The sequence below is a fragment of the Crotalus tigris genome, unplaced genomic scaffold (genome assembly GCF_016545835.1).
Source record: "Crotalus tigris isolate CLP2741 ecotype Arizona unplaced genomic scaffold, ASM1654583v1 scf7180000023829.5930981, whole genome shotgun sequence".
Lineage (NCBI taxonomy): Eukaryota > Metazoa > Chordata > Lepidosauria > Squamata > Viperidae > Crotalus > Crotalus tigris.
The window spans coordinates 2122007-2145794 of NW_024100213.1; the positions used below are offsets into that span (position 1 = coordinate 2122007).

General features: G+C 44.5%; 1 protein-coding gene across 6 annotated transcripts in view; it reads left to right on the forward strand.

Moving 5' to 3' along the window:
* PLXNA1 (plexin A1) overlaps positions 1–23788 on the forward strand; it is a 452635-nt gene that overhangs the window by 96445 nt on the left and 332402 nt on the right. For all 6 annotated transcript variants that reach the window (XM_039321819.1, XM_039321814.1, XM_039321820.1 and 3 more), the window contains exon 3: positions 13156–13338. In XM_039321819.1, coding sequence (XP_039177753.1) covers positions 13156–13338 — 183 coding nt within the window. The remainder of the gene's footprint in view (positions 1–13155; positions 13339–23788) is intronic.

Here is a 23788-nt window from a genome sequence, read left to right on the forward strand (position 1 = left end):
TTTTTTTTTTTTTGCACATGGTGGCGGAGGCCTAAAGCCAAAAGGTTTTATAAAACCCAGCTGAAGGCCTAGGATTGGGGCGATGGCGCACATGCCCACAGAGAGGGCTCTGAGTGCCGCCTCTGGCACCTGTGCCATAGGTTCGCCACCACTGAAATATAGAATTGTGAAAAAGTATTCTTCCTCTGTTTAGATTTTATGCATTTCTAGATTTGTTTGCATTATCAGAAGTCCATGTGTGTCCTCAAGATAGAAAAAGGGAGTTAACATGAGCAAACAGCACCAGCACAAAACACAACTTTTATGTTTGTTTCATTTATTTCATTTTTTTGAAAAAAGAACATCTTGTGATGTCCCAGTGTGAAAAAAGTAATTTGCACCCAATTAGGTCAGGCTCACTTAAATATCAATATGACCCAGATTAAGTTCTGATAATGTTTAGAGAGAAAATGATGCAAAAATTTAGAAAACTTGAAAAGAAATGAACACTCCCCCATCTCGTTAACTTGTAACACTATTATTAAAAACAGAGTGCTGTTCATTGCACAATATTGGACAATTATAGATTAGTTCTCCCTATTCTACTTTGGGTCAAAGTTGTGAGTTGACATGTGGGAGTTTTAATGAAGTACTATTTAAGTATTATGTATTATATATCTTTTTGATAATTAACTTTTAAAATTCAATCTCTCCTCCCCCCTCCCTGTTGTACTTGCTTTGGAAGGACACCCCCACCCCCATGTATTGTCTAGGGACCTTTACTGTTTGTTGGCTCTTTTGTGTTTGAGCCTATATATATATATATATATATATATATATATATATATATATATATATATATATATATATATATATATATAACCTCCCCCTGTCTCTCTCCTGATACAGCTGACAAAGTGAGGAGAGCCTGTGGCTTAGAGGTTATAACATCTGCCTAACATGCAGATAGCCCAGGTTCGAATCTCAGAAGAGTAAGTTTGGCTGAAGAGAGTTAAAGGAACTCGAAATAGCTATACCATTCTCTCTTTATTCTTTGTTAGCAACCTAAAAAAAAAAATGTAAAATGATGTCGCAGTTGGCGACTGCTGCTTGTGGATGGCTCTAGATTGAGCTGATACAGGCAAAAGAAAAAGAAAGAAGATTTCTTTCTCCCATATTTGGGCTGACAGGGTGTACATTCAAGGTAAAAATCTCCTCCCCCTGTCTCTCTCCTGATAGCTAACAGAGTGGGAGAGAACCTGTGGCTTAGAGGTTATAACAACTGCCTAAAATGCAGATAAGCCCAGCTCAAGAACTAAAAGGGGTGGGGAGAGGGGCGATCATGCAGATGTAAGTAGGGATTGTAAGAAAGAGTCATCAAATACTGAAAGTGAAGTTAGAAACAATCAGCTGGGACCCGTCATGAGGTCCATGTGCAGAATGCGGGGGCGGCTGTACTCATAAGCAAGTTTCCTTACCGGTTGGTTTGTACCCTGACAATGATGGCAGATTCCTAGCCATCAAAAGCTTGGTTTTATCTATTAAAACTGTATTGTTTTTATCTCCTGGTGAACGCCTTTTGTGTGTGTGTGTGTGTGTGTGTGTGCGCGCTGAGGTTTTTGCGGGTGTTTGTATGTAGGTCTTTGGTTATTCGTGTTTTCTCCCGCATAAAATTGTAAGTGTCTTGGCCATACATTTAGTAACTTGGAAATGCTGGTTAAATGGATAAAGCTTCTTATTCTAAAATTAATTCATTCTGGTAAATTATCCAGATGAACTGAGTATCTGTCTTAAAGCTAAAGCTGCATGTACAATAGTTTTCCTTCATTGTTTGATATTTAGGGTTAATGTGGATCTGGTAACCTAGCTTTTCCCAAGAATTTTAATTCCATAGCTTATCAACAAATGCTTGTCCCTTGTTGTTATCTACATAGCATGTAATGTACTAATAAGCACATTCTCTGAATCTACTCTGCATACATTTTTCCTTATCTTTTCTTAAAGCCTCTTAGTTATTCTGTAAACAGTGTCTGATAATGTTTAGAGGCAAAGTGATGCAAAAATTGGAGTTTAGTGATAGAACTCTTAATTTTTCATCCCACCCAGTGAAGTGAAAAGGGGGGGATCTTCTATGCCAGGGGTGTCAAACTCAATTTCATTGAGGGCCGCATCAGCATTGCGGTTGCCTCTGGGGGGCCAGGTGGGTGCGGCCTACTGGGTGGGTGTGGATGGAGTTGATGTGGCCTACTGGGTGGGCGTGGCCAGCTCTACATCATTCGCGTCAAGGGTGCCTGTGGAGGCCTGGGCAGGAGTGGGACAGATCTGAGGGTCTCTGGCAGAAAAGGGTGGGACCAGAGCAGAGCCCATCAAGCTGGATATGTGAAGTAGGCGAGGGCCATTTGCTGGCCACTTCCAGGCGATGGTGCATTTCTTCATTCCTCATAAAGGGTGACACCTCCCCAGCATGCACTCAGGGGGTGAGGCCGACGTGGCAGAGGCTGGTTCCTCTATGTTTCCAGATGGCCTTGTGGAGCTAAGACTGAATGCATTTCAGCATAGATAAAGAGCCGAGGTGGCACAGCAGTTAAAGTGCAGTACTGCAGGCCACTTTAGTTGACTGTGTTCAGCAGGTCAGCGGTTCAAATCTCACCGGCTCAAGGTTGACTCAGCCTTCCATCCTTCCGAGGTAGGTAAAATGAGGACCCAGATTGTTGGGGGCAATGTAAATATATATATATACATTGTTTACTGGTGTACACCGCTTAGAGAGTGCTTGTACTTAAAGCGGTATATAAGTCAAATAAATAAATAAATAAATAGATGGCCACCACAAAATTGTACATTGGCTCCCGGCCTGCCTGGGACAGAGCCAAGGCAGTGGGGGCTGTTCCTTCACTGTTTCCAGGATGGCTTCGCGGGCCATATGAAACCACTTTGCGGGCCACATCTGGTCCCCGGGCCTTGTGTTTGACATGTCTGTTCTATGCAGTAGCCCCCATATTATGGAATTCCTTTTCTCCAGTACAGGAGATGGATAATCCACCAATGGGTTTTCTCTGTCTGCCTGCTCTTGGGACCCATTCTTAACTTGGTCTCCGCTCTGAAAAAATTCGTGTTGGCTTGGCTCTCAGAGATTTCAGGTTAGACTTTTTAATCCATTGGTGGAATTTCCCCTCCAGAATTGGATGCCTCTAAATTAACCTTAATAAATTGCCCATAATCACTGAGATCAGCTCTGATCTCAATTTAATAGAGAGGTGGGGATGTGGGGGGGGGAATCCCTTCCAACCTAATCTCTACCCCCAGGGCTCTGGGCGGGTGGGGGGGGGGGAAAGGCTTCAGCAGAGACTGCTTGCTGTGCCTTTCTCCCCAACCTTCCCAGCCTTTTCCCCTATTTTGGGGTAAAATAGCAAGCTCCAGACCAGGGCTCAAATTTGAATCCGGATTATCGGAGCTTGCCTGGGCAGCGCAGGGCAACCGCGGGCGCCATGTTTGTTGCCTTTTTAGGCAACAAAGCCCTTTGTTAAACAGATTGGGAGCTCCAAAAGACAAATAGAGATCCCCTTTCACAGCAACGCTCCGTTTTTCCTCAAAACCTAACAGAGCGAAGAATCACAACCAGCTGACTCGCGCGCTTTCCCGAGCTTCAGATCGCCATGGAGCCTTTTTCCAAAGGGACCGTAGCCGAGAGAGAAATTTATTTCATTGGTCAGGTGACCAGGGGGGCAGTCTCGGTATTTGCTCCAATCTCACTTCCGCTAACTACTTGCCTGCCAGCGCTCGTTCTGGGATTGCTCTAACGGGATGGAGGGATCCCCATTGCCTCAACCAACAGGCATGACCTCTCCACCTCCCAATTACGACTGCATCACTCCTTCGGGTCAGAAGGTGGCAGGCAAGTGCAAAACCAAGACCAAGCATATGCTTTAGAAGCCCTCCAAGTTGGCGGAAAAGCAAGCCAGCCGTAGGCACCAGGCCCTGGAGAAGGAGTTCTCCAGGGTGCAGAGGCAGGCCCAACTGGATTTAGACCAAATGGCGGCCACCGAGATGGAATTACCATTGGGTCCATCAACATCATCTCAGGGAGTATGGTCCATTCCGGGGACACCGACACCACCTGGCCCGCCCCGCACATCGGCCCAACAAACAGCAGCTGTCAGGGGTGCGACCACAGAATCCACCTCGTCACCCCCGGCCACTACACTCCGAGGTCACGACATAGGGGAACTTTTTGCGGACAGACAGCTGGAGGCCTTATTAACAAAAGTGGTGGACTGCGCCCTATCACAGCGCAGCGTCCAACACGTCCAGGGAGCGGCCACACCATCCCTTGAACTTCCCACAGAGGTCCAGGTTTTACAGGAGCCCGCATCTCCAGTCCATTCCTCCATGAGCGGTTATTCCTCTCCGCAAGAGGAGGAGCCACTGGAAATTACCTTGTCGGAGGATGAGGAACTCCCCCCCGAACCACCCTCCTCGGGGGGTCTATTTAATCCCAACCTATTCCTCACTATCCTTCGCAAGGCCACGTCCACTGCGAACATAGGGGCTGAACAGTTCCCTCAACCGCAGGTGACATCAGGCACCACGTCAAGGCCGATATTTGTCACAAAGGTGACGACGGAACACCATGTACCTTGTCCCGACATGTTTCTGCAAGAGATCAAGAAACAATGGACCTCACCTGCCTCCCTCCCATTGGTGAGTGGCACGGACAAGAAGATGTACAATACATCCTCAGATCTCAAGGAGGCACTAGAGATACCCAAGGTGGACGAAGCCTGGACCCTCTTGGTTTCCCAGACAGCCGTTGCGGGGGACCTCATGGAGGTTCTCAAAGCTAATGACAAAAGGTGGGAACAAACCTTCCATAAAACTCATCAGTCAGCAGCATGGGACACCAAGACGGCCACTTCGGCCTCCTTCGTTCGGACCACTCTTATGTGGCTACAACAACTACAGGCCAGGGTTCCGGCCGAGGACCTGTGGACTCACCAGGACCTGGCCAAGATGGTGGCAGCCTCGGAATATGCTGTGGATGCAACACTTCAATCAGCCATCTTCTCTAGATCCATAGCATCCAATACAGTTGCCAGAAGGATGCTATGGCTAAAACAATGGCAGGCTGACACCAAGGCTAAGTGGCGCCTAGCAACCGCCCCCTATTTAGGCAACATCTTGTTTGGGGAGGCCCGGCCCCTTATCTCGTCGAGAATAAGGACAAACGTAAGGTCATGGTCCACCTAAACAAAAAATCTGACAGGCGCTCCGAGTCTTATTTTCGAAGGCAGCCCTTTCGCCAAACAACAACCGTGTCTCTCAATCAGAACGCAAAACCATATACGCCCAGACAGGACAGACCGTACGACCGTCCCTTTGACAGATCAGGGTTCAGGGCTAGGCAACAGAACCAGACCAAGCGGCCCTTTTCTGGAATGGGCCACCCCTACCAGAAGAATAAATGACCCCTTCCCCAATCTTCCCATTGGAGGAAAACTGGTCCACTTTTTCCATCAGTGGGAACAAACCTCAATGGACAACTGGGTACTACAGACCATTCAGTCTGGATTGTCCCTGGAGTTTCTAGTCACACCTCCAGACCGATTCAACAGTTGTTCAGTTTCCAGGGACCCCATAAAGCGCAAATTCATGCAGGAAGCCATCCAACACCTGTTGGAGATTCAAGCCATAGAACCGGTCCAACCAGAATACAGGGGCAAGGGGTTTTACTCCATCCTCTTCATAGTTCCCAAGACCTCAGGAGGATGGAGGGCAATCCTAGACCTCAAAAATCTCAACCGTTACATAACATACAAAAAATTCAAGATGCAATCCCTACAATCCATTCTAGGAAGCATCAGGCAGGGCGACTTCCTGGCATCGATAGATCTCACGGAAGCCTATCTTCACATCCCCATCCATCCATCTCACTGCAGGTTCCTACGCTTCTGCTACGGAGGCAGACACTTTCAGTACAGGGCGCTCCCCTTCGGTCTCTCCTCAGCACCCAGGGTGTTTACAAAAATACTGGCGGTAGTAGCCGCCAAACTCAGAAAATTTCCAATACGCATCCAATGCTATCTGGACGACATCTTGATTCAAGCAACATCCCGCCAGGCGGCTCAGGCGGACGTAAAAACCACCATTCGCGTCCTTCAGCAGCATAGGTTCTCAGTAAACTTCCAGAAGAGCCAGACAGTCCCCTCACCCAGGCTACTGCATCTGGGAGCCATCATAGACACATCCAACTGCATGGTCTACCTCTCCCAGGAGCGAGTGGTCAGCATCAGGGAACTGGCTCGCCAGGTACACAAACAACACAAAGTTCCCCTGGTCACACTATCCCAGTTGCTAGGCAAAATGGTATCCTGCATAGCCATAGTCAGGCTTCATCTGTGGGACTTGCAGTGGTTCCTCCTTCCTTTCCAACGACAGAATACCAGCGCATCCAACCGCCTATTCAGGGTTCCGGCGCACATTTGCAAGGGGCTCCGTTGGTGGTGCTCTCGGGAGGTGACCAAGGGATCACCCTTCAAGGAACCAGACAGGGTTACCATCACGACAGATGCCAGCCTGTACGGTTGGGGAGCTCACCTTCTACCTCATTTCACGCAGGGACATTGGTCTGCCGCGGATCTGAGGAACAACATCAACTGGCTTGAGCTCAGGGCGATCCATCTAGACCTGCTACACTTCAGACACAGAATCAAGGGCCGCCATGTCCTAGTCCTTACAGACAATGTGGCAGCCAAGGCACATATCAACCGTCAAGGGGGCACCAGGATCTCCCGCAGGTTCGGTCAGCTGATCCTCGACCTGTTCGCATTGTCGGACAATGCTCAGCTCCCCAGATTCTACTCCCGCTACTCCAATCCAGGGGCGGAGGGGACGGACGCATTAAGAGTTCAGTGGCCACAAGGCCTACTTTATGCCTTTCCCCCACTCTCTCTCATACCGGCAGCCATCCGCAAACTGATACACGAACGGGCGGAGGTGATTTTCGTGGCACCATACTGGCCACAGAGACTGTGGTTTGCAGACCTGATGAACCTGTCTCAATCACCCCCATGGAAAGTTCCACCTCACGAAGTATCCCTACACCAGGGAAGCATCTGCCATCCGGACCCTCAGTGGTTACAACTGGCCGTCTGGCACTTGAACGCTGCATAATGGCACAGGAGTTATTCTCCCCTCGCGCCATCACCATGATTCAGGCTGCACGCCGCCCAGTGACCAACTGCATCTATGATTCCACTTGGAAAAATTTTTGCCTTTGGTGTAGGGGGCGACAGATTGACATCTCCAAATTAACCATCTTTCAGATAGTTGACTACCTTCTGGACAGACTAGAAAGAGGCCTCACCCCAGCGACTATTCGGAGGCAGGTGGCGGCCTTGTCCACTCTTCTAACGAGTGTCGATTCAGTGCCCTTAGCTCACCATCCCAGGGTTCGTGCCTTCATCAAGAGTGCGTGTAACACCAGACCCCAGTGGTACACAGATACCCATCTTGGGAATTACCGTGAGTACTTCACGCCCTCGTAGGACCGCCCTTCGAACCACTGGTGACTGTCTCCTTACAAAACCTGTCCCTAAAGGTGGCGTTCCTGATCACCATCACATCGGCTAGGCGAATTTCTGAGCTGGCTGCACTGTCGGTCAGGAATGACTTGTGCAGCTTCCACAGTGATAGGGTGGTTCTTAGGCTAGATCCCTCTTTCATCCCAAAGGTGAACTCTCTTTTTCACAGGGCACAAGAGATTGTTCTCCCAAACTTTTGCCCAAACCCAACACATGACCAGGAGCGGCAGTGGCACACATTGGACGTCCACAGGCCATTGCGACGTTACATAAAATGTACGGAACCTTTCCGCAAATCAGAGGCCCTCTTTGTGTCCTTCCGACCGGGCACTCTGGGACGGAAAGTTTCTGCTGGTACCATTGGAAGATGGATCCGGACCTGTATCGCTGAAGCGTACCAAGCCTCGTCTCTGCTGCCTCCAAGTCATCTCACTGCCCATTCCATCCGAAGTGCTGCAACCTCAGCGGCATGGGCTCCTCAGGCGTCAATAGAGGAAATTTGTAGGGCCACGACATGGTCCTCACCTTCCCCGTTCGTGCGCCACTACAAGATCGATCGATTTGCTTCGGCGGACGCCTCCTTTGGTAGGAGGGTCCTCTAGCAAGTGATCTCCAAGGACACTCTTCTGGCCTTATCTGTATCCCACCCATCGGGACAGTGAGGCTTTGGTATGTCCCATTGGTGGATTATCCATCTCCTGTACTGGAGAAGGGGCGTTGGTCTTACCTGAATGCCTTTTCTCAGTACGGAGATGGAGAATCCACACCCACCCTAGGGTCAATTAGGCCATTATTTTTTTAGGGAAATGAGAACCAATACCTCGCCAACCTTCAGCCACTTCGCCCTCGTTAAGAATGGGTCCCAAGAGGGGGCGTGTCAATTTGGCTGCTTGGTCTCAAGAGCAGGCAGACAGAGAAAACCCATTGGTGGATTCTCCATCTCCGTACTGAGAAAAGGCGTTCAGGTAAGACCAACGCCTCTTCTCTTGACGTATAAAGCTCCCACCTTGCTTTTTTCATAAAGTGGTTAAAACATTTTATTCTGATGACCGGCTGGTGCAGGTAGTGGCCCTGAGCTGCCTTTATAGTTTCTGGGTTTTCTATGTGTGATTCTGGATTAAGTTGATTGTTTTCATTCTACCTGTTTTTAGTCTGATTTTTAAATTATAAGATGCTGAGTCTTTTGATATGGGGGATATGCAAATATTTGTATAATAAAGACAAATATTTGGGCAGAAATGAGAGAGCAGCTGAGAAGAAGAAATGGGAAATAGATCAATTTTCTGAAAATATGGAAGGAAATCTATATGGGCAGATTCTGTGGCTGTCTGCATCTGCCATTTGCAAGCAGATTCCTCTTACAACTGAGGAGATGCAATGTTCCCTATTGAGGCATAACCTGGGAGAGAACTGGAAAAAAAAAAACCTGAGGTATGGAATTACAAGGTGCTATTTCCCTTGGGCTGTTCTCTGCAAGTGCTAAGAGCTTACTGTATAATAAACCCTTGAGATTATGAGAAAAGCCCAAGAATAATTCCTCAAATGGTGCTGTTAAAACATGTACATACTGTACAGGCTTAATGGAAGAATTTGGCTCTTTTAACAGACAGGTAAATACTTAGCAATGTCTTTGCTGCTTTTCAGTACCTTATCTTCTTCTCTGTAGGTTTTTAAATGAAAACAAGCTTAGGCCCCAGGTTGCTTTCATTGCATAGGAAAAAACAACAACTAGCCACCTTCTTGCTCATGCTCTCTAGAACAATCCTTTAATGGCCCTTTGCAGCCTTTCCACGCAGTTATTTTAGAACATGCTTATTTTGAATCTATTTATTTTCCTTTCCTTGTATTGTTCTTTCTTCCTGGAAAAATTTCTTAAGAGTAAGCCATTCTTGGAGGACTCTGTTTTTTTCTTCTGTACAAAGTATAGTGAGTTATAAATCCATGCTGATAATGGATGAGGGTGATGCAATAGCAGTAATAACAGGTAGTAGAAGAAATTGCTCTTCTGCTTAAACTGGCAGCAGCAGCCTTGCATTTATGGTGCTATGTTAGTCCGACAATTCCACCTATATCGGAAGCCACCTAAACAAGATGTTTGAAACAGGAAAGGATGGAAGGCTGCTTACATTCCCTTTTCCTTTCCCCCCTTTTACATCTCCATGTACATGTGTGTTGGATTTTTTTTGGTTTGTTCAACCACAGGTTTTTTTAGATCAGTGGAATTATGGTTTATGAGCACTTCCTAGTTAGAATCAGTTCTGCTTCCCTTTTCTGTAATTCAGGTCAGTGGCAAAGTTGGCAGCTGCCTGGGTAAATAATCTTTAAAAACCATTAAATGAGCAAAAGAGTATAAAGAACAATTAACATTGCAGTTATTCCACTCATGGGTAGTCCTCATTTAAAACTCTACCATAGCCCTATCTGTTTGCTGCTTTTTTTAGTAACTTACAAGATCTCCAGGAAGAAGAGGACAAATTCTGCTTGATGTTGGCTGACCTTGAAAAGCTAAACAGAGTTGAACTTGGTTAGTTGTTGGATGGGAAATCACCAGAAAATTCCAGGACTGAGTACTAAATTGGGAAGTTGAAAAGAACATCCTGAAGAAACCAAAAGCAAACAAACCATTACTGTATTCTCCCCTTCATGGATATGTCTATGAAATCATCAGGGGTTGAACTTGACTTGAAGAAAACTTTACTTTTTTTGATCTGTGAAAAGGGGTACGGGGACCAAAAGCTTGGCATCATGACTTATTATGACAATTGTTAGAGTTCAAGGCTGGTCTTAATATGATGAAATCAGGAATAAAATAAATGTGTCTACAGCCTGATTGTTGAGATTAATTTAAAATGCAGAACATGTACTTATGCTTGACATGTTGATTAGAAACCAGGAAATATCTACATGAAGTCAGCTGTGTGAACAGGGAGCATGTACTGGATCACAACTTATTTGACTTGTTTTATTATATTTCAGTTCTGTTCTACAGTGGTCTAAATTATGCATATATCCAAAGAATAAAGACTCTAGATATAGGTGTCTTATAAATTTCAATGACATAAAATTGCATGTGTAATGTAATTATGTTGTAATCATATAAATAAAATTATTTTATAATTTCCATCATGACATCTGATGCAAATAGGAAAGTAAACAATCATATCTCACTCCTCGGTTGACCTGGAGCCAATCTGTTTCACCATGTTCTGTCCTGACTGGCTTCTTGTCTGGTGGTTTTGCATGAGGAGAGTGAGATGGTCTGGGCTTCCCATTTTCCTAAGCAATTGCTCAGCTTGTCATGGTTGACATAGTCAAAGACTTTTCTATAATCAATGAAGTATATACTGACTTGTCCTTATTATTCTTTGGCTTTATTATACAGCATGCATTGGCAATAATATCTCTTGTTACATTTTTTACAACAATTTGTTCTAATCTTTTCAAAGATCAAATCTACTGGGAGTTTCAGAGATCATGAGATTACGAATTTTGGATTCATTCCATCACTTTAGAAACGCATTTTCCCTAACCCCTTCTGAAAGAAACTTTTAAAACTAGAAATGTGAGAATGAATGAGAATCAGTGTGGTATAATGGTAGAGTTGGACTACCACTGGAGAGATCCAAGTTTAAGGCCACTTTTGGCCATAGAATTTGACTGCATGTTTTTTAATCCAATAACTTTCAGATGAGTCTTCCTTTATAGCATGGATGTCAAACTTGATCGTGTCATGAGTCGTATCATGATGTATTGCAATGTTTTTTGCCTTTGCGGAGCTGGAGTGGGCTTGGCCTGCATGTGACGCAGGCCACCAGTTTGACACCCCTGCTTTACAGGATTGTTGTGGGGGAAAATGAGAAGAGGGCTCTTTAGGATTCTGAAGGAACTGTGAGATAAAAATCCAATATATAAATATTACCTTAATTTTATTACTATTTTATATTAATGAATGTTGCAGCCCCTGTCCTATGGAACACCTTCTCCTTTGATATTTGACAAGCCTCCACGTTTTTAACTTTCTGAAGCGCACTTAAAAAAAAAAACCCCTCACTTCCCCCCCCCCCCAAGCATTGGAATAGGGTGAAGTCAGAGCCAGATGAAGAAATTGTTGAAATGTTGTTGTGGTGCCTGATTTTTCTGTGGTGTTTTTTTTGTTTTACTTTTCATTTTTGCTTTTCTGGTTGTATATCTTGTTTTTATTGGTTGTAAGCCCCCCAGAGGCTTTAAGACGAACAGCTACACAAATGTTTAAAACAGATAAATAAGACTAGAATAAATGGTTTGATCCTTGTGAATGATTTATTACATAGGATACATTGGGAAATGCAACCTATTCATTCTCTCTGACCTCATACGTTTTTTGATACCATCAATTCTCACATCATACTGAGTTGTCTTGTTGGGGTAGGATTTGGATTCATGATATTATAATCAACTAGATCCCTTTCGATGGCCCCATACTTTTCATTATTCCAGCCCTGCCCATGGTTATTGGCACATGATGGGGCTCGGAGTTATATTTCGATCCCATGCTTTTTAACATCTGTAGTGCAGTAATATCTGCTGGTAAATGAAGCCAGGACTGCTTTAACTATCATTGCAGAGGTGATAGGACAACAGTGTCAGCTTTTGTTTTCTCTAACTAATTGCAAGGAAATTATAAAAATCCCGAATTTGAGGATGAATGAGGGTAAACGAACTGAGGTTTAATTCAGAAGGGGAGAAATGAGTTCTCCTAGAAGGAATATGTGTGAAGATGGGAAAGCAATATAGTGTTGAAAACAATAATACTCTTAATGAGGGATCCTATGTGCAGCTTGGGAGTTCTACTGAACTCAATGTAACCTTGAAATTTGCAGATCACACCAACAACAGGGATGCAGCTCTTCATCAGCTGCATCCCTATCTGATTATATCCAGACCAGAGTATCATAACATGTTGTAAATGAAGTTGTCTTTTAGAAGATACTGGAAACTTCAGCTAGTTACAGAATTCAGCTGTCCAATTATTGCAGGGGTAAAATTTTCAGAAAAGATAACACTAATCCTGTACCTTTTGTATAGCTTTCCAGTGTATTCCCAGGCCCATTTTAAACAGTGAATATTACCATAGAATTACAAAATGAACTTTTCCAGTCCTTAAGATTAGCCATTGAAAATCTGTGCTTAAGACTTTTTTTTTTTTCCAGCAGGCATATCTTTTTTATACTCTCTCTCTTTCTCTGTCTGGCTTTTCCCTGAACCTAACTTTATTTTAAATGTGCATATTTTTATTCTGATTAATTTTAAATCATTTTAATGAACATAAATTTAATAATAATAAATTCTGTTGCTTACTAGGTACATGGTGAGAATTAACTGCATGGGGATAGGGAGCCACGAGGAGGAAAGTTGTTTTCTCCTAGCCATTGGGAATCCATTGCATGTGCTTTTCAATTGATAAAGAATTACTATCATTACTATCACTAATTTCTCTGTTGTTGATAATCCTGAAGATTTGAGATCCCTTTGTTATGGAATAATTTTATTATCTGGTGAGCTGAAATGATATCCGACCACTAATTTCTTATTTTTCTATTCCTGTATTTTTCCATAGCCCTTACAAATAGATGACAATTTCTGTGGGCAAGATTTTAACCAACCGTTGGGTGGAACTGTCACCATTGAAGGTGTGCCACTGTTTGTAGACAAGGAAGATGGCATGACTTCTGTGGCTGCTTATGACTACCATGGACACACAGTTGTTTTTGCTGGTACACGAAGCGGCAGGATAAAAAAGGTAAGACACTTGGAGGTCTTGTTATGTTGTTTAGTAGAGTCCTATTGGCCCTTAAAATGGGAAAAAAAATTCCCTGGGCCTCTGTCACATTGTTAAAAAGAATGAAGTAATATCCACTTGCACATATTTTCTTATGATCTTGAAACTCGTTTTCTGAGGACTATCTTTAACCTTCATCTTGAGTGTCTTTACTTCTTTAATTTGTGGGTACCCTCTTAAGAAGGCTGTATTTTAATGTGCAGTTTGATTCTACATAGCAGAAGTCTTGTTCTGTACAATTTGCATTTCTTGTGAACTAGATTCTTTTCATGTCATAAAACTGATTTAGTAAGAATCCAAAGATAAATAGCAAAGAAAAGATTCAATTGGTCAGTTATATTAAGGTATACATAGAGAAAGCTTCCTTCAGTTTAAAGGATTTGGGCTGCTGTAGAAATTTCACTGAATATTATTTCTTCTCTGATGGTGTTTTCATTAAGTTGCTGTGCTACATTTTTTTAAAAAAACAATCATAATCTGCAGTGTTGTTGCAAGCATTTGGCTCTGTTACACAAGGCAAACACATTTCCCTGAGGACGATGGCTCTGCTGTGTCAGCAGGAACCCAGGAACTTTGATAACTGCACAAACAGGCTAAGAATACCCTGATGTACATGATTTAAACCATCTGTGGGCCAAAGTCCACAAAATAGAGAGAACTCATCCTTCCACAGCTATACAAAGGCTTCTTGTTGTTCATAATTAGCAAACAACTATATGCTGTTTCCCCAGTATCTCCACAGAACATGGATTTCCTGTTATCATAACATCATTCCTATAATTACATCTGGATATTTCCCATGTAAACACAGCCGGTATTAACTGCATCTTCAACCTGGCAGAATTGTATTTAGGGCTCTGGCAGGGGTCTGCATGAAGCACCCAACCTAGCAGGGGGCTTTTAAAAGGCTGAGACATGCTGGTAAGTTCTGAATTAAGGAATGTGAGGAAGTTTGAGCTGCTTCTTGCCTTTGATAGTTTTTTCTTCCCTCAGTTAAGCTTCTAATTTTCAAAGATTACAAGTATATTCTAGCGTGGAAGTCATCGTAATTCCTTGTGAATATGAATGCAGAGGGAAAGGCATAGGGTAGCTAAATGTATACCCTGCAGTGTGAAGATGGGCTGAATTAGTCATTGGGAAGAGCAGGATTCTTGTACAAAATTATGCATATTGTAAATGCATGTGGCCATTTCTGGAAATCAACATTTCTGCAGGAGACTTTGTTTGCACAAGATTGTCACAAGATCATGGGTTTTGCCACGTGCACATTTGACAGGCAGTCCTCACTTTCCTCATTTCGTCTACCTATGCGATACACATTTGCAAACATGTATTGGCACATTTATATATTTTTAGTTTTATGCCCAAAGAAAGGAATTTGTGACTTAGGGAACGAAATTAAGAAGAAAAAGAGCAGCAGCTACAGCTTTGGATACAAGAAGGAGCCTCACTCTGTTGTCAAAAGTTTGATATAGTGCTGTATGAAAATGCATGTTAATGTGGCTATGCCGTTTTCTAGGTTGCTGTATTCCACCTCTGTCACTGAATTAGTCATTATTCATTGTTTCTTGAATTCCCCCTCCTTTTAGGTATATTTTCCATCATCACTAACATCCAGACATCACAAGTACAGCAAAGGGACAATTGTTTTTTCAGCATTCTGTGATGCCAGGGAACATTAGGACGTTCCCATTTTAATAAAGAAAAAAATAGAGGCATTTATTCGTACAAGGTCACCTTCCTGTCACACATTAGCCGGGGAATAACTGGATGTTATGCCACTTTGTTCCTAAGCCAGCAAAGAAGGCTCCCCCTTTCTATGACAGTGCCCATAGCGATGGAACATTCTGTACACTGAATTTTCTGTCTCTTTCACTTCTTGGAGTTATCAATCTGTATGCTGCGATTTTCAGGGCAGGAAATGGGTATCTATTTCTTACTGCTGCAGATTGAGAGCAAGCAAGATGCTGATTTCCCATTTTGTGGATGTGGAAGGCTGGGGCTGGCCCAAGGCCAAGCTGAGGGCTATTTTAGGAGATGTGCTCAACACATTGTAGATCTATTGTAAGTAGAGAATGAATGAGTGGATCTTGAAGCTTTTTACTTCCAGCCATAGCTACACAACACTAGAAAAGCTATGAAGCCCTAAGGTTGTAGTACTCTAATAGTATGGAAAGCTATGTGTTGTGTTCTACAAGTACAGTTGTGCTGCTGTGGCTTCATTTCTTTACATCCAAACTTTTTTTGTTTACAAGTTTGCACTTAAAATGGGGATAGAAATCTTCTCCAGCATGATGAGTGTAGAATCCACTGGTGGGTAATCTCAGTCTTCTTGCTTAGATGAGACTAAGTCAGAACTTTAGCCACACCTCCCTCTGGGTGTGTCTTTCCAGTTATTAACTTAGTCTCAGCTCAGTAGGATGCAATTTTCTTGGCTCCTCAGTTAGACTAGGTTAATTATTTAGATTGATTTCATTAATTGAGTTCTTTGCATTCAGAAGTCTTCTAAATTTACTGTAAATTATTCCTTTCTTAAAATTTGGATTCAAATTGGCAAATTCATTGGATTGCTGCCCAGGCCTTTTAGGCTTCAATGAGCCTAGTAAGCTCCTGTGGAGCCGAAACCAGGCTGCTCTGAAGCGGTTTCTAGCTCCGGTCCAGCTGATCAGTGGGAGTGCCGGATCAGCAGAATAGCTGGCTTGCGGTTCCTAGGAATCCCTCGGAGCTCGAGCAGACCAGAGGGCCTCTCTTGGTTCATTTTCAGTGCCACAAGGTTCCATTTGAAGCACGTGGCTTTTCGGATCGCAGCGGAGGCTGCGCGACTTAACTGCAAGTGTTCTGATGAACGGGGGAGAAGAGGCCTTAGACTAAATTTTGGGATCCCTTAGAGCCCTTCCTTCCAGGGGGCCCAAATAGCCTTTCTTTTCACCCTTGCTTAGTGCAGATGCCATTTTAGGACAGCCTAAACAGGTGCGGATGCCATTTTGAATGCCTTTTCAGGCGCGGACACCATTTTGTAGGGTCCTCATGTTCCTCAAGAGTACAACTGGGCCTGCTTTATTTTGCCATCTCAGCCTGCTGTGACAGGCTCCTAGCGGGGGGACACATTTCAACGCAATTTCAAGGCAATTCTGTACATTATCAAGGCCAGTCAAAAGGGGCTGTCACCATTTTGTATTTACATTGTTTGATCTAACTACTCATTGAAGCGCAGATTTCATTTCTTTTGCTACTTGTATTAATTTAGCGAGGGGGAATTTATATTAGAATCCACCTGTTCCAATTAGTTTGTGGCGCTGTGCCACAAGGCCTAGACAGGCAGTTCTAGTGAACTGTCTGGCTATTTGCCATTGTTGTTGTTCAGAGCGTGGGATTTCCCTCTCTGATAACCAGATCTGCGTGTTTGGTTTCCCCCCATTTCTGGACATCTCCTACCTGGAATATCCAGAGTGCGATGGCAGAGAGTGCCTCGCCCCAGGGATCGCAAGGCTCTGATATTCCCCCCGCACAAGGAAAGCACAGATCATCTAATTTGGAAGCGGGGGGAAAGAAAAAGGCCAAGAAAAGGACCTCATCATCTAAAGAGCCCTCCAAAGCAGCCGAGCGAGAGGCGTTGAGGAAACATCAGGCGCTGGAGAGGGAGATCTCCAAAGTTCAAAGGCTCATGTCCAGTGAAGCTGAAGTGGTTCCCTCCGTTCCACTGGACTGTTCCCCATTTGAGCCTCCATATGCACCTTCCCATGATGCCCCTAGGGCATGGTCTCCTCAGGGGGGAACTGAACAGGTTGGTCCCCCTCGCTCCTCCTCTTACACAACACAACAGGGTCCTGAACCGTACCCCATAGAGGGCAAAGACAAGCGTAAGATTCTGGCACACCCCTCCAAGAAGTCAGATAGACGGCTTCAACAGGACTTTCATAGACAGACTTTCTGTTCAAGTGGTACCTGGGAGTGGAGGCAGCCCTTTCGGGCCAGGCAGTCCTGGGAATGGCCCAGAGGCTCTCGATCCTTTCCCCCTAGACAGGATTGCCAACAGGACTGCCAGAACACTGGAGCCAAGGGCCAATACCAGTCCAAATGCCCCTTCCGAGGCTCTGGGGGCTGTCCTTATAGACGGACCAAGTAACGCCAAGGAGAACTCTCCCATAGGCAGTCGCTTGTCGCTGTTCAGCGACATTTGGGAGGTTACCACCACTGACTCTTGAATGAGAGAGACCATAAGACACGGTCTCGCCCTAGAGTTCTTCTCAAATCCTCCAGACCGTTTCATACAGTGCCCTATCACAAGAAACACAACCAAGACAGAATTGGTAGCCATGGCCATCTCCCATTTGATAGAAATAAGGGCCATAGAGCCGGTGCCTCTGGAACAGAAAGGAGAGGGATTTTACTCTATTCTGTTCATGGTACCCAAAACCTCGGGGGGATGGAGGGCGATACTGGACTTAAAGGGTCTGAACTATTTTTTAACCTACAAGAAGTTCAAGGTGCAGACCGTAAAGTCCATTATGGCCAGCATCAGGAAAGGGGATTTCCTTTCCTCCATAGATCTGATGGAGGCATATTTGCACATCCCGGTTCTCCCAGAACACCACAGATTCCTTCAGTTTTGTTACATGCACCGGCATTACCAGTACAAGGCTCTTCCCTTTGGTCTCTCTTCAGCCCCAAGGGTTTTCACAAAAATTTTGGCAGTATTGGCGGCCCACCTCAGGATGATCCCGGTGCGCGTACAATGTTATCTGGACGATATACTTGTCCAATCCAGTTCTTTCCAGTCAGCTCAGTCAGACCTGGAAATCACTATCAATACTCTTCAGGATCACAGGTTTTCCATGAACTTCAAGAAAAGCCATACAATTCCTTCAAATCGCCTCCTTCATCTAGGCGCGATAATAGATTCGCATCTTTGCAAGGTTTATCTTTCACAGGAGCGCCGGATCAGCATCCAGAGGCTTGTCCACCAGGTTCGGAGAGAGAAAGTAGTTCCTCTGGTCCAGCTGTCTCAACTGCTGGGAAAAATGGTCTCTTGCATGGGAATCTTTCCGTGGGCCAGACTACACTCCAAAAAACTACAGTGATTTCTCCTCCCCTTCTAGAAACGGAACATCAGTTCATCCACAAGGAGGGTGAGGGTTCCACACCACACTCTGTTATCTCTTCTGTGGTGGGCTTCATCCGCAATGACCAGGGGGACCATCTTCAAAGAGCCTCACAGGCTCACCTTGACCACAGACGCCACTCTGTTTGGTTGGGGCGCCCATCTCCAGACTCACTTAGCGCAGGGTCAGTGGTCCCATTCGGACTTAACTCACAACATAAATGGGCTCGAACTCAGAGCCATACATTTGGCACTCCGTCAGTTTTCCTCCCTAGTGGCGGGGCAACACGTCCTGATTCTGACAGACAACGTGGCAGCCAAGGCTCACGTCAACAAGCAGGGAGGGACCAGGTCATGGTCGCTCATGCTGGAGGCTCTGGATCTGGGTCTGTGGGCAGAGTCCAATCTGGGTTCCATCAGAGCAGAACACGTATCGGGGGAGGCAAGCAGATTCCCTGAGCAGGGTCACGGTCAACCACTCGGAGTGGCGTCTGTTCAGGGAAAATCTCGGTCAGATTTGGTCATCCACAATTAGATCTCTTTGCCTCCCTGATAAACTCCCAACTCCTCAGGTTCTTCACCAGGTTCCCGTCATGGGGGGGCGGAGGGAACAGACGGTCTCCGCTGTGAGTAGCCAGGGGGACTGCTTTACACTTTAAACTGATTCAGGAACGGGCGGAGATAATCTTAGTTGCTCCACATTGGCCAAGGCGCCCGTGGTTTGCCGACCTTGTGGATCTGTCGCTGAGATCAGAGTTGCTCTCAGTCAAGGGAATCTTCAACATCCAGATCCGCAGTGGCTCCAGTTGGCCGCTTGGCACTTGAGCGGGAGAGTTTAGCTAGGCAATCCTATTCATCCGGGGTGATCTGAATGATCCAAGCCTCAAGGCACCCCTCGACTAATAGGATTTATGATGCCATGTGGAAGAACTTTTGCACATGGTGCACTAAGCAGCATCTCAGTCCATTGTTGGTCACCATTCCTAACATCTTGGAATATCTTTTGGAAGGTATGAATAAGGGATTATTACCTAGCACCATCCACAGACAGGTTGCGGCCTTATCGATGGTCCTTACTTGTGACAACCTGGTTCCATTATTGCAGCACCTCGCAGTTAGTGCTTTTCTAAAAGGGGCGGTAAATGCTAGACCACCTGCGGTGCATCGTTATCCCTCGTGGGACTAACCTAGGGTGCTGCAAGCTCTGACTTCTCCACTGTTCGAGCCCATCAGGTCTTGTTCACTTCATTTTCTTTCTCTAAAAGTGGTCTTCTTAGTAGCTATCACATCGGCTAGACGGATTTCGGAATTGGTCGCGCTCTCAGTCAGGAGCGACTTGTGTACTTTTTTCGAGGATAGGTTGGTCCTTCGATTGGATCCTTCTTTTATCCCAAAAGTCAATACCTGGTTCCATAGGTCCCAGGATCTGTTTTTTCTAGACTTTTGTCCTAACCCGTCACATCGTCTGGAGAGACAGTGGCATAAATTAGATGTGCGCAGGGCTCTGCGCCATTATGTTAAGCAGACTTCGGCTTTTCATAAGTCGGAGGCCTTGTTTGTGTCTTTCCAGCCCTCTTCCATGGGTCAGAAGGTCTCCTCTTTGACCATTGGTAGATGGATCAGAACATGCATTGCTCGAGCCTATCTCTCTTAGTCTCTCCCAGTTCCTACACACATCACTGCTCATTCTACTCGCAGTGCGGCAGCGTCAGTGGCCTGGTCTACCCAGGCATCTGTTGAGATCTGTAGGGCAGCGACTTGGTCCTCCCGTTCCTCATTTGTAAGACATTACAAGATTGATAGGTTTGCAGCGGCGGATGCCTCATTTGGTAGGAGGGTTCTACCACAAGTAGCTTCTTCTCAGGGGACACAAGCCTAGACTCTTCCCCCCCCCCCAGTAGGGACATGAGCAGCTTTGGTATGTCCCACCGGTGGATTCTACATTCATCATGATGGAGAAGGGGCATTGTCTTACCTGAACACTTTTTCTCAGCATGATGATGTAGAATCCACACCCTCCCTTCACGGCAGTCTAGGCAGGTGTCATAGTAATTGGAGCCATTGCGTTGGACTTTGTCACGGATACTTCGCCTCGTCAATAACTGGGAAGACACACCCAGAGGGAGGCGTGGCTAAAGTTCTGACTTAGTCTCATCTGAGCAGGAAGGCTGAGATTACCCACCGGTGGATTCTACATCATCATGCTGAGAAAAGGCGTTCAGGTAAGACAACGCCCCTTCCCAACTTTTATCAGGCAAATGACAGGTGTGGGGAAATATCAGATTTGAGAGGAGCAAGTATCAAGATGTAGCTTTCAGACTGGTGTCATAATTAGGAACCATTCCTTAAAGATGGCTCCAGATCTTTATTTGGAATAACCAGTGTGCCATTGTAGTAAAAGGCCTAAGTCAAATCAGCTATTGAAGGGAAGGGGCGGGCGGAGGCAATGCAAGACACCTGCTCTCCCTGGCCTCCTGTCATTTGCTACTTGCAGTGATTTTGGTCTGCTCTGTCAGGATTTATTGCCTGGAATAATTTTACTCAGAGGATCTCACAGCTGCTTCATGAGTTAAATTTTCTACAGCTGGCCAGGAAAGCAGGCATATGTCTGAAGTTATGAGGTATGGCTCAGGCATGACTATGAACGCACATACATGGATTGTGATGCTGTCATGGATTATTTATACAAAGAAAAGATTGTATGATGCAGAGCAAATCTTTGAGCCGCTCAGGAAAATGAGGCCTTCTCAGTTATGTACTTAGGTTTTTTTTTTTTTTTTTTGGTACATAGGGATATTGAATTATTATTTTACAAATATTTTTTTCAATTACTAATCTGAATTAATAACAGTATTGTTCAAATGGTTAGGTCATTCTTTAGTTTCAGAATTAGACTATTTTTTTCCTTTCGAACCTTCGACATCTAATCTTCGTTTTTTCTCTTTTCTCCAGTCCAAAAAAACCCAAAACAAAACCATAATGTCAGATAACCTCTGAACAAAGTAGACTGTAAGAAATGTTATGTTGCAGATAGTTTTGTCTAGTGCCACGAAGATGGGAGAGACCATAGCAGATTGTCATCTCTTTCTAATCAATGCTTTCTGGTCTGAAATGGCAGGTGTTCTTGTTTCTACCATTTGCTTTTCCACTTGAGTTTCAAATTGCAAATTTTAAATAGTTCTCTGCAAGGGTTGTACATGTTCAACTCTGTGGAGGAAGTGTGGGAGGAGGAGGATTGATGAAACTATTGAGACAATGTGCTGGGCATTCAGTTATGTATCCCTTGTGATTGCTGATGATTGTTTTTTTGTCTGGCAAATTTCCCCTGAGTGTAATAGTTTCCATGTACCCTTATATAGTTCCTACATTTTCTCCTTCTCTTTCATCCTTGCCAATTCGATTGACTTCCTTGAAGGGCTGATAAAGCAAATATCTAGCAAAAGGGCATGGCAGCCTCTGCCATGTCTGCTGAGAAGCCCAGATTAGTTGATTGGTAAGGGAAATGTGTGTGTGTGTGTGTTTGTGTGTGTTTAAAGATTTTGTAAACCATTTGCAATCCTAAAAAAAAAAATCTAAACAAATTCTTAAAAAAAAAGATATAGGAAAGAAAGCTCTGCGTTATGCCAGTAGTGTGGCAAATAGGGAGTGAATTGCTTTTATAGCCACATCTGAGCAGGATTGGCCTTCTGAATAGGAATTTATATTATTCTGTAGAATGGGTAATATCTTTTGTTTCAACCTTGAAGTTGTGGTGTGGGATTCATGGGGGACATGAGAGTGCAGCTGTTTTCTGTAACAGCTGTCTTACTGAGCTTACTGGATGGGAAAAATAGCCTCTCAGCAGTTACCTGATCCACCTAGGGAATTCTGGACCTTCATATCCTCATATCCTCCAAACAAAATCCCCCCCAATCCTTCCTAAGTGGTTACCCCAGAGATGCAGAACTGATAGGGATGAACAGCCAGGTACCTAGAGAAAAGTAGGCCTCATGAAGCAGCTGTTATGCTAGGGTCACAACAATATCGTTGAGAGAGACAGAAGCCATTATTTCAGGAGACTTAACAAATAAAGACAAGACTCTCTTGACCTGAGCTCAGCTCCTGGGGATCACACTAGCTGCAAACTATTGCAAATGGGACCCTCTGTGACTCACTGGAATAAGGGTTGATTGGTTGCATTGATTCCTTGTTGCTTTTAAAATCCAATATCGGTGCTAGTTAGTAGGCTACTGTAATGTTTGAACATTTAAATACATTAAAAGGGACTTAATTTAAAAGACTTATTATAATCCGAGGCCACTTCCGTTGAGCAGAGATACTTACTCTGCAGGGAGAGTGAGCAAAAGAGAGAAAGGAATAATGAGTGAATTCTGTGCAGTTCAAGAGAATTGATGGAAGTTTGGGGACAAGCAGTAGCTGGGGATGTGATGTGGGACATTAACAGTGTTTCTGTCTCCTGGCAGAGTTGTTAATTCTTTTGCTTAAAAGGAAGAAAGCTTGTGCCAAAACTTCCCTTTGTCTTCTTGGCAAGGAGGCTAAGCCTGGCAGTATGTGGCTAGGGGGAAAAATTCCTTTCATATCTTCTGATTTTCGCTTCTCTGATGCTAAAAAAGAGAGGCAGAACGGATACATCCTTTGAGAAGGAATTTTAGGAGCATGAGAGATAGGGTTTGGCTAAAGCATGCCTGCCTCCCTTGGGTGCTGAACAATTAGCTCAGACTTCCCCTTGACAGCCACTTATTAGACTGCTGACCCTGAAGCCTGGAATATTGGAATGGAGAAATATTTCAGAATTTCAGGGGTCTGGGGAGGTTTTTATATTGCAAAATATAAAAACTGCAAACTGGAAAAGAGGAAGCTTATCTGCCCTCCCTTGAAAATATTACTAAGCAGAATAAAAAAGTTGGGTAAAGGTGAATGGCTTGCATTAAATATAAGAAATTTATGCTGTGTTTTCATGCATGGTTGTTAGACAGGAAGGCAGTTTCTTTCCTTTGTGACATGGAACACCTATTTTCCTTACTTCCTTATTGAATAGTCACTTGGGGAAAAAATGGTTTCGTTTGAAACAATCTTTGATCATCATAATTCTGAAAGTGATCTCAATAATATTAAATTCAACTCTTGTCCTAGATCTAAAGCCTGCTGAGTTTTGATACAAATATATCTGTGCGCTGTGCACCGATTCAAATCCATGGATAATGGGATTATGGGATTGTTTATTCATAGTAAAACAAGGGCAGCAATTTATAAGCTCAAATGGGTGACCATGTTAAGGAAGGGCAGGAATGAGAAGAAAGGCTTGTTTAG